Source organism: Berghia stephanieae, chromosome 4 (genome assembly GCF_034508935.2).
Source record: "Berghia stephanieae isolate SIO BIC M18660-M18661 chromosome 4, UCSD_Bste_1.3, whole genome shotgun sequence".
In the NCBI taxonomy this organism is placed as follows: Eukaryota; Metazoa; Mollusca; class Gastropoda; order Nudibranchia; family Aeolidiidae; genus Berghia; species Berghia stephanieae.
This window is the reverse complement of record NC_088363.1, coordinates 47,279,280-47,290,683: the sequence shown is the minus strand read 5'-3', so window position 1 is coordinate 47,290,683 and position 11,404 is coordinate 47,279,280. Positions and strand designations below refer to the sequence as shown.

Sequence of the window (11,404 nt, the reverse complement as noted above, 5' to 3'; positions counted from 1 at the left end):
CAGAGTTAGAGCCAGCTTCCCAATCACTGCCAGGATGATAAAACAAAACAAATAAGTAAGTAAAATGTATATAATTTATTAACATGTTGGGCGGGATCTTCTGACAAGAAGCTCTGGTGACAACAACAGAAAAAAAAAAAGTTTCAAGAAATCACAGGAGTGAAAACAAGGATCCATTCTTTACAGCTGGTAGTTGAGGTCTGGTTTTGAATATTTCTCGTATATCTTTGGAAGAGGATAATGTTAAAATGTGATCCACAGCATCAGTTCAGTTTTATGTTGGAATGACGAATTACATCATATAAGACCAATGAAGTCGTTTTATCTTCGTTTCTAGTAATAAACAAAAATGAATATAACCGCTTTAAAAAAGAAGGAATAAAAGCATGGCCAGAACGTGGAATTGTCTCATATCGATGAGATACTAATAAATTATAATTTACATAAAGGATTATTTAAGTATAAAATATATCTTATCGCATCTTATCTCTTAATAACATAAAGTATAGTTTAAAGATTGAAGATTGTTTTGATTTGAATGTTGTTGTTGTCTGTGGTTGTTGTTAGTGGTGGTGGTTTTTTGAGGGGTTTTTGTTTTTGATTGTTTGTTTGCTTTCATTTTATAACATTCGAGAAACAGACTAGACTCATTCTCCGTAATGAATAGGTAAATTTTAAATCACACCTTATGAAGTCGGCCCGATTTCTCTATCAATTTTAATCATTAGGTTCACCCGGACATAATACCAATGAAAGACGATTGGTCACAAATTCTAGTTTGATACAGACTTGATCTTGGGTTGAATTGGCCTCTGATGGAATATCTCTCCAATTAATTTGAACATTTTTAATTTAATAACTTAAACTTGAACATATATCGTTCAATAATAATCCTTTTTGAAGGTGTCCCAAGCCAACAGCAACGTTTAACGTGTAGAACGAAACATGACGCCTGGAGGTCCATTATTATAATCTTTTTTGACAGAGACAACGCTGTTCACAGCCAAATACTCATTTTACACCTGAATACGGTGAGAGAAAGTGAGCAAAAAGCCTTTTCCTAGGATTCAACTTTGCGCCGCCCTGGGCGAGACTTGAACCAGGGACCTACCTACCGGTCCGAAGGCGAGCGTCATACCACAAAACCACAAAGATCATACGTTCACCTATAAAAGGAGTAAATTTTAAATTTAAAGTCTTTTATCCACTCACCAAAAACACAGGAACTTTTGCCCGTATAAATTTTGGTAACGTTTTAAGATCAACGTTGCTGTCTGCGTCTGTCATCTTGACGTTTGTGTAGATGTGCCGGAAGATGAAAAGTTATGTCCTTGAACTTGGATTGAAATTAATCTTGATGTTTTTTCTTCTTAGAATCAAATCTAAATTCAACCATATCTAACATTGGATTTTGTGAACTTCAATGGAATAAAATACAAAATGCTGCTTAAACTTTTTACAGACCAATTATAAATCCACATGTTGTTATTAGTCCTACTTCATTTCCTGACTTCGACCGCTTATATTCAAGCTGTTCAGTTTTGTCTTCATTATCTTGAAATTTGTTTTTGTTAATTAAAAAAATCACTTTCCTTATTTGTCTGGTTTAATATATTTTGATAAATGGCGATGTTTTGAAGCCGTTTGCCAAGGTCGTATAATGTTTTAGTTTCCGCACCAAATCGATCCCCGTATCAATAGACAATTAACAAAATTTGCGAATTAAACAATTTGCCAAACGAAGTTGGTCAATATAAAATAATGTGTTCAAGACAGGCTAGAGATGCATCTGTTTATATCTATAGAAAATAATACGAGTATTATCACTTTAGATTAGGTTTAAGCGACATATTTACAGGTCTGATGACAGAACGCAATTATGGGCTTGATTTACCAATGAACAATAGTTTGCGTTGGTTTGAGAGTATAATTTACATTACAACTGTGAGCCCATAACAATTGAGGTTACCAGACTTGCAAATAAGTATACCTCGGGTTTAAGTTATGTTTTTGCTTAACGAAATGGCAATCGTATGTCCAAGTCCCGAAAGATACTAGGTTTGTAAGAGTAAATATTAATATTGTTTTTGAATGCTTTCTATTTATTTATTTTCAATTGCCTGGAATAGTGTCAACGTGAATAATAATAATAATAAAATAATAATAATAATAATGATAATAATAATAATAATAATAATAAAAATAATAATATAATAATAATATATAACAACAATAATAATAATAATAATAATAATAATAATAATAATAATAATAATATAATAGATAATAATAATAATGATGATGATGATAATGACGATGATGATGATGATGATGATGATGATGATGATGATATATCATCATCATCATCATCATCATCATATACATGTTATAATAAAAATATAATAATAAAATAATAATAATAATAATAATAATAATAATAATATAATATATAATAATAATAATAATAATAATAATAATAATAATAATTATTATTATTATTATTATTATTATTATTATTATTATTATTATTATTATTATTATTATTATTATTATTATTATTATTATTATTATATTATTATTATTATTATTATTATTATTATTATTATTATTATTATTATTATTATTAATATTTTCTTTCTTCTTCTTCTTCTTCTTCTTCTTCTTATTATTTATTATTATTATTATTATTATTATTATTATTATTATTATTATTATTATTATAGTATTTATATAGCGGATAATCATAACTAGACCAAGCTCTGTGCTCTTTAATAAGCTGCCAGAAGCTGAAGTCTGCCATAAATAATAAGCTAAAATGAAAGTGATACCTTTGACAACATAAGAAGAACAAAAAGTTAAACACGAAACGTTTTGGGCTCAAAACCTTTCTTCTGCCAATAAAAACAATTAAAACTGTTATATTTCAGATCAGTTTTTTCAAGCTGTTATAATTACATTTTATGGTCTATAGATGCTAGCAGCGTGTTATTCAATTTATTAATGTGTTTATCGTATTTCATTCAATATATCTCTTGCATTGTTTCCTATTGATGATATGCGATAAGCAAAAAAAAAAACAAAAAAACAACAACAACAAAAAACAAAACAAAACAGAACAATTCAACATCCGCCGGACAGATAAAACTAACCAACATAAAAAAAAAAACTATGTGTAACATTTAACGTCCACAGTCTGATTGATAGAATTTACTGAGAACTAATCATTAAGATAGCGGTCTAAAACAATAAGAAAGAGCTGACGACAATTTCGTTCCGTCTTTGACAAGCGTGAATAATGAGACCTTATCGCTACCAATCAAATACAAAGCACAATCAATATTTGAAATATAATTCAAATTCCCATTATTCATCCCATACAGGAAATGTTTCACTAGGGTCTATTCCAAGGGAAGACTGGAATTACTCATGCGTCAGCCGCAGTGCAGCGCCACAAATTGAACTAGGGCGAGGTGACTTGCTCAAGGCCACACAGTGCAGCGGCGAGAGATCGAACTCAGTACCTTTCGTGCACGAAGCAAAGACCGTACCGCCGAGCCACGCTGGCCCAAAATAGTGGATGTATGTCATGCAGGTCAGATTATGGCCGAATAAATTTGTCACAATTTGACAAATCACATTTTCTAAGTTTGGCCAGAAAGTTGTATACTTCAAATATTGATAGTTTATGGTGACCGCCAACATGTCATTGAGTTTTAAAGTCGAGACTGCTTTTGAAACCCCAAGTTTGAGTGGGGGCGGGGTAGGGGGGGGGGGGGCGTTGTTGGTCATCGTGCGGCTTAGTGGCTTTGTGGTATGAGCTCGTTTTCGACTCCCGCTCTGAGTAGCGTAAAGATGAGTCCATGGAAAAAAGTTGTTTTGTGACATTCTATTTCCGCACTCAGGTTTTAAAGTTTTACCTGACCGTTTACAGCGTTGTCTCTGTCAAAAAAAAAAAGTGATGTATCCTTAAAGGCGTCATGTCCCTTACTTTGCAAAGCGTTTTGAGTACATTTAGTGGATCTTGCGTTATATAAAAGCTCAAAGCTGTTTTACTAAGGACCCCATGTGAAGCGCTTTGAGCACATTTGGTGGATATTGCGCTTTATAGATGCTGAAGTCAAGTGAAGTTAAAAGTTAATCCATCAATTTATGAATCATATGATTTTAGCCAAATTCGGTTTGTCAGAATTCGACAAAAATTATGCACATAGCCTAATTGTTTATTGATCTCTGACGTATTAAGGTGTCGTGAAAGGAGGGGGGGGGGGAGGGGGTGTGAACTTGTGGCCCCTTTTTGTCCTGAGATCGGGAGAAGGGGGTGATGGTGAGACGGGAGTGGGGAAGGATGGACATTCCATGACTCAGACATTTGCAAGAATGTCAGGGTCCTCGTATTTATTGTCCATCTCACATAACAACTACAGTAAGAACCAGTTGAGCCGAAATCCAAATGTTTTCCCCCGTTTTTGGTTGGATTCTTAATCTATGGGCCTATAAAAATATGAATAAATCAAATATGAAAAAAAGCCAATAAAGGATCTTTAAAATGTGAATGAATATATGATTGAATAAACAAATATATAAATCAATAAATTTATCAATAATTGATCACTTTTTGGACATCCTAGGGAAAATTGTCTTTTGGATCTGAATTGACAAAAATGCGAAATATGTTTGCTTCTATTGCTGTTCATCCTTTATAAAAAAAATTGACATAGGGTCGACAATCATTGTATCTTGATGGTCAACATAATAAAAATTATGAAATGTGGACTGTGAGACTCTTCTGAAATTGTGCCATTTCATTGTTCTAATAGAGGACCTTGAGTGGTACAATATGTCTGAGCTTTGTATATGACCACAAGGTCAAGGACATGATCATCCCTGAACTGTTGGCAGCGTGAACAAAAAAATTATAAATGGGAATCTCTTTTTTACGACATAGGCTAGTCTTAATTTGTTTCCAAGATAAAAGAAAACACAGAAACCCTACATTTAAGCAATTTAAAGAAAAACAAAGAAAATAATGGCTCATCAGGGAACTGACCTTAGATCATATTACGGGACAGCAACGCTTCAACCACGCCACCTCATTTTTTCCCCATTTCTTTAGCTTTCGCAGTTACAGTTTTCTCTTCTTCAGAAAAGTGATTGGAGCAGACACTTATGTTGATAATAACAATAAATGGAAGGAGTAGGGAAGTGCCAGAAGTCAAATAAATAATAAAAACTCTCGCAGCGTTGGGGGAGCTGAACCCTAAAACTGACTGGTACGGCATCCTTCGCCTGGCTGCAAGAGGGACGGTCTTCAGTCGAAACCATCCGCCTCAAGGCATAGCACTAATTCTCACAAATGGAAGTCCTTTCTATCTGAATGCAGCAGACAGGCATGATTGGCGTGCTGTCAGCTTAAGCAACCAGACATCAGATTTAAACAGGAATACCAGATAAAATTGGCCCAAACTGCAAAAAAAAATGTTCATGATAATACCAGGGTTTTTTTTGGGTTTTTTTTTGGTTTTTGTTTTGTCTTGTTTTGTTTATTCATTTTCGTTTCTTTTTTTTTTTGGGGGGGGGGGGGTGAGGGTTAAATTTGTAATGTTTGTTTGTGCATATTGTATATATATATATATATATATATATATATATATTATATATATATATATTATATTATATATATCATATATATATATATATATTATATATATGTGTGTGTGTGTGTGTGTGTGTGTGCGCGTGTGTGCGTGTGTGCGTGCGTGTTTATGTGTTTTTCTTTTTATTGTCATTTTTTTGTTTATGAATAATTTTCTATTGCTCTGTCTTTTGATTCAACCGCATATTTCTAATCTTGCCCCTCTGTATGTGAAAGTAATAAATGTATGTAGACTCATCATGAAAAGATTGCTGAAAAAAAATTGCGCCTAATACCATTTTTTACAACGCGGACAGACAATGAATAGTGATTTTAAAAATACAGAAAAAGCCAAAATTCTAAAGGCTTTTTTTTTCTATGCCAACACCGTATATTTATTTCTAATGCCAATTTCAAGGACGCCACTCTGGCAACCCTGATTCAATACAAGTGGTCCGGTTCAATATCCGGAACCTCTTTCAAGGTCTTGCCATGTCGTAAGCCGCTGATGTACACATCCTCTTCCCAGACATGATATTATTAAGCAGAGGTGCCAACCCCCCCCCCCCCCCCCTACCCTTTTCCATTAAATTTTTTTTGTTTGTTTTGTTGTTTTTTCTTGATTGTCTGTTTGTTTGCATTTCATTGGGCTTTTTATAAATTTTGTTTGTTTTTGGGGTTTTATTGGGGGAGGGGGGGGGGGATTTTGTGTGTGTTTGTGTGTGTATGTGTGTGTGAGGGGATGGGGGGGGGGGGTTGGTTTGTTTTAATTTTTTAGGGAGGGTTTAAAAAATTTATTTTGTTTATTGTTTTGTTGTTTTTGTTGGGGTTTTGTTTTATTTTTGTTTTTTAATTTATTTATACATTTTCTTTTTTTTTTTTTTGGTGATAAATATATTGTTAATGAATTGTGGCATTGGTCTTAGAAACGATCATAGTCGGCGTGTACTCATGTGCAGGTCTGAAAACCCAAATTGTTATGGCCTCAAACCAACGTAACGCAAATTATATTACAACAATGTTAAATCCAGCCCGTAATTGCGTTCGGTTTTGGGACGATTTCATTCTTTTCCGTTAAAAAAAACAATCGAACCGTATGGCAAAAAAAAAAGTTCTTCGTTGGACGAATAATGATATAGTTATCGCATTCTTGATTTAAGATTATTGAACTTCCCAAAAGTCCCAAGTTGGAGAGCTTTAGCCAAAATGAGGGTCACTTTAATCGATCGATATTTTCATAACAAGTTTTCTGGCGAAAATTCTAAATAGTCTACGTATTTTTCATTGATTGAATTATTTTTGTTTTATTGTGAATGAATACTATGAATCTAAGTGCACGTATTCACAGGTCTGATATCCGAACGCAAAAATTTACAATATTTGTTATGCACAATATTTTGCGTCTGTAAGAGAGTATTGCTATTATAACATTGAGACCATAACCATTTTGGTTATCATACTTGCAAATAAGTGGACGTTGGTATAAATTCTTAAGATACGGAAAATTATTATTTAAAATATCATATTTTTATATTTTTGATTATTTTAAAGATAAATTCAACCTTCGGCACGGGATACAACCGGACATCATGCCGCTCTGAAACAATGGGTCACATATCTTTAAATAATCTTGCAATGAATACGATAGGAACGCAGGCTGTAACTTCCTTCAGTCGAATGGATGTCAGATTAATCTTGCAAAATATGCCAAAGAAGTCCCAGAAACATGCCAAATAATCTGGGTAAAAAATGCATCACTTTCGACAAAAATGCGCATTAAAAAATGGACATAAATCTTATGTGCATTAATTCCGTTGCCATTAGTGCCTTGATTTGATAAAAGGAAATTCACAACGTCGTGCCAGTTTTATAGAAAATTTGTATATTTTGTGAAATTATTGTAAATTTGATTATAGAATAGGTAGCATTAAGTGACCTCTAAAACCCAAAAAATGTACAAATGCCAAATGTCAAAGTGCCAAACTCAATTTTGCATGCCAAACAGTATTTTTTTTAAACACCAAGTTTTTGGAATTTGATATTAACATGCCAAATTGGTAACCCTACTTAGCAGGTGTTCATTATAGAACAAAGTGATATCTTACAAGTTGCCAATGGAGCTGAATAGTATAAAAGAATCAATTAAATTCCTTTGCAAATATTTGTGATAATGCGGTTTCAGCCCACGTCTTCAGAGTCCACTGGTGGTATCCAAATGAAACGTTTGCGTCATTCATTTCTCGGAACTTCCGGCCAGTTGTCATGATTGGAGGGTATGGTAAACCCTTAACCAGTCAACTGCCGTTATCTGGAAAGACACGTATCTAAACATTTGGCCAGAAAACTTTGTCCTTCAAATATCGATCGATTTAAATTACCCCCAGCTTGACAAAAGCTCGCAAACCTCCGACCTCCCGAGGTCTATTTTATAAAGTCCCAGGTTTGAACGTGTTTGCAAGGACGAGGGTTATTTAAATCAATCGATATTTGAAGGATACGCTTTCTGGTCAAATTTTTAAATATGTGTCATTCCAGAGGACGACAGATAGTTGGTTAAACCATAGAGTCCTCCGTGGGTTAAACACATACTTATATCCTACATATTATAATGGGAGCAAAGATTGTTGTAATGTAATACACTATTCTCTATTAATAGGAAATAAATGGATGTGACAAAATGTAATTCTCTCTCGGATCGAATGTTATAGAGAGACAAAATATATTAATAAATCACATTGAGCCGGTATGGAAACGATGACTAACTTCAATACATTTTGAGTGGTTTTTTTAAAGATTTGAATATCCTCAAATATTCCAGAAATTTTTAATGGAATCAAAATTATATCAAGAAAGAGTTCTAAAAGTATCGCATGTTACGATGTACAGAATGTAATGACAATCTAACAATTTGAAACACAAATCATCCATAATCTATCAATGTGTTTGTGGATAGAATGAAGATGGCGTCACTCAGGTCTTTGTTATTGGGGATTTTTGCCATCCAAGTTTTGGGGTGGTTTTTTTTTTGGGGGGGGGGGGGTGGGTTGTTTGTTTGTTTTTTGTTTTGTTTTGTTTTTTAAATTATTGGGTATTTTTCTTGCTTTGCTTTGTTTTTGGTTTGGTTTGTCTTTATGTTGTTGGTTTTTTTTTTTGTTTTGTTTTTTGTTGGGGGGGGGGGGGTGTTTGGGGTTTGTTTTTTTTGTTGTTGTTGTTTTTGAGTTATTTTATTTTTTGCTTTATTTGGATTGCTTGTGTGTTTTGAGGGTTTTTTTGTGTTTGTTTCTTTATTTTTTTTTGGGGGGGGGGGAGATGAGGGGTGTTGTTGTTGATAATAATATGCATAATTTTATCTCAGGTGGACGATGAATTAAGAGGTGCCATTGAAAAAGAAATTAGCCTAATGTTTTCTTAATACAACAAATCGTCTCAAAAACTTTTTCAAGAAAAGAGCCTTTTCCGAGGATTCAACTACATGCCGCCCAGAACGGGACTCGAACTCTGGACCATCTGATCCGAAGGCGAATGTCACACTACTAGACCACATTTTATTTATATGTTTCTCCCGTTTTGTTTTCATGCTACTCTCTGTCAATCTAGTTCAATCTTGTTAATTAACCTAATTATTTCATCTCTTGTCACACATCTCACACGCTCACGTTCGTGCACGCATGCGCGCAATCGCTCTCTCTCTCTCTCTCTCTCTCTCTCTCTCTCTCTCTCTCTCTCTCTCTCACACACACACACACACACACGCACACACACAGACACACACACACACATACATACATACACACATTCTCAGACACACATAATCAGGGGTCAGGGCAATGGTGGAGACAGTGTAGGTAATGGAAAATTTAGCACATAATATTGATCTCGGTTCAAATTCCTTCCTATTAATTTTAAAAATCACGTGTTGCGTGGATGATCCGGCGGTTTAGTATTCTCACAATTCAAGCGATATTGAGCGTTTTTATTTACCAAATAAGTGACAAATATTTCAAAAAGTATTGCTCAGCTTTAATTACCTGATTTACGCACTGAACGCTTTATATCCCCGTTTTACTCCGTACAAGGTTGTTTAACTCGATCATGGCATTGACCAATATTGTAAGAGTACCTTATTTGTACTGAAAAAAAAAGATTATTCGTAAGCATATTGCTTGCTGGAAGGTGGGTGGGGTAAATACAACCTTCTATGCGCACTGAGCCTGATGAATCACTGGAAATGCGCGATATAAATGTTTAATCATTTTAAAAAATAATAAAGATCCAAATACAATCACAAGAAAATCTAAGATGCCTCGAAATGAAAACCTTTAAGACGACTGAGATATATACGGAAAATAATCACCAAACCAATTCCAAATATAGACATGAATTAATTACGACAAGGACTTACAGCCAAATAGTTAAGCACTTACGCAAGCCAGATTAAATTCACGGATTAGACAGTTAAATGTCATATTCTGCAAAGACTCGTATTAAAAAAAATGGCCAGAAAACTCGCCCGTCAGTAAATGTCGATCGATTTAAATTACGCTCATCTTAGAAAAAACTCTCAAACCTGGGATCTCGCGCGAGTACTCAGGTTTAGAGAGGGTTTTTTTTTTTTACCCCAAGATGATGGGTAATTTAAATCAATCGATATTTGAAGGACGAAAATCTGGCCAAATTTTCAAAATACATATTTTTCCAGAGTACGACAGTTAACTGGTTAAGCAATGATGTAAACCAGCTATCAAAAAGCCAAACAAACAAACAATACAAAGGAAAATATTATGATTGAAATAGACAAGTATTTATTTTGAAAAGTAGAGTGGGTGAGATGTTGTACTTGAAGAAATTGGGAGGAGCGGTGAACATGTTTATTTATGGTTATACGGAGATCAAAAGAGATAATTGGTACAAAGACCTCAAAACAAAACAAAAAACTTTGAGCTTTTATATGGCGCAATTTCCTCAAAGCGTGCTGAAAGTAAGATAAGATATACTTTATTGATCCTGAATGGACATTATCATCTCTCTAAGAAGGTTCCCTGACCAACAGCAACACGTAACATAAGCGATGTTACAATTTTTTCTGGACAGACTACACTGTTAACGGCCAGATACTCATTTTACACCTGAGTACAGTGAGGGAATGTGAGTATAGAGCCTTTTGCATGGAGTCAACTATGCGCCGAGCGAGGCTCAAACCCAGGACCTTCTGATCCGAAAGCGAGTGTCACACTACAAGGCCATATAGCTGCACCTCACATCTTGTCAAAGTCGAAAATATGATATGGTTGGAAATTTATCTGGAAAGAAAAGTTTTCATGACTTTTGAGAAGCAAATGTTCAGCCTTCTGCATTCATATCTAAAGAAACATAAAGATAAATGCTAAAATGTACGCTGGAGATTGTCTAAAATATAGACAGTATTTTCACAAGAAAATCAGCAGCCTTTTACCTTTGCGTCTAAAAGCGGAGGCTGCGAGTCAGGTCGGTAAACATCCTCTCGTTCATAATGTTTATAATGTGTAAAACAATTGAAATTTGGCACGCGTTTTTGCAGCTTGCTAAATATTCAGATGTGATTTCTTTTCACTACATTATCTCATACTATAAAATTGGGGAAGAAACGGTGTTTATTTTATTTAAACACATATCATCAATACACAAATGTGGTGTTTACCGACTTGACATTGAACATCCACAGACGGAAGGAGCCCTTACGTTTCGTGTCTCTGTCATTTTAATCTCCGCTAAAAGTATGGATTGTGACTGTAA

General features: G+C 34.2%; 1 protein-coding gene across 1 annotated transcript in view; it reads right to left on the bottom strand.

Annotated features, from left to right (window-relative positions):
- LOC144970714 (sodium-dependent proline transporter-like) overlaps positions 1 to 1,674 on the bottom strand; it is a 27,318-nt gene extending 25,644 nt beyond the window's left edge. Inside the window, exon 1 of the mRNA XM_078910631.1 lies at positions 1,213 to 1,674. Within this exon, the coding sequence (XP_078766757.1) occupies positions 1,213 to 1,287 (75 nt within the window). The 5' untranslated portion in view covers positions 1,288 to 1,674. The remainder of the gene's footprint in view (positions 1 to 1,212) is intronic.
- Between the last annotated feature and the right edge of the window lie 9,730 nt (positions 1,675 to 11,404).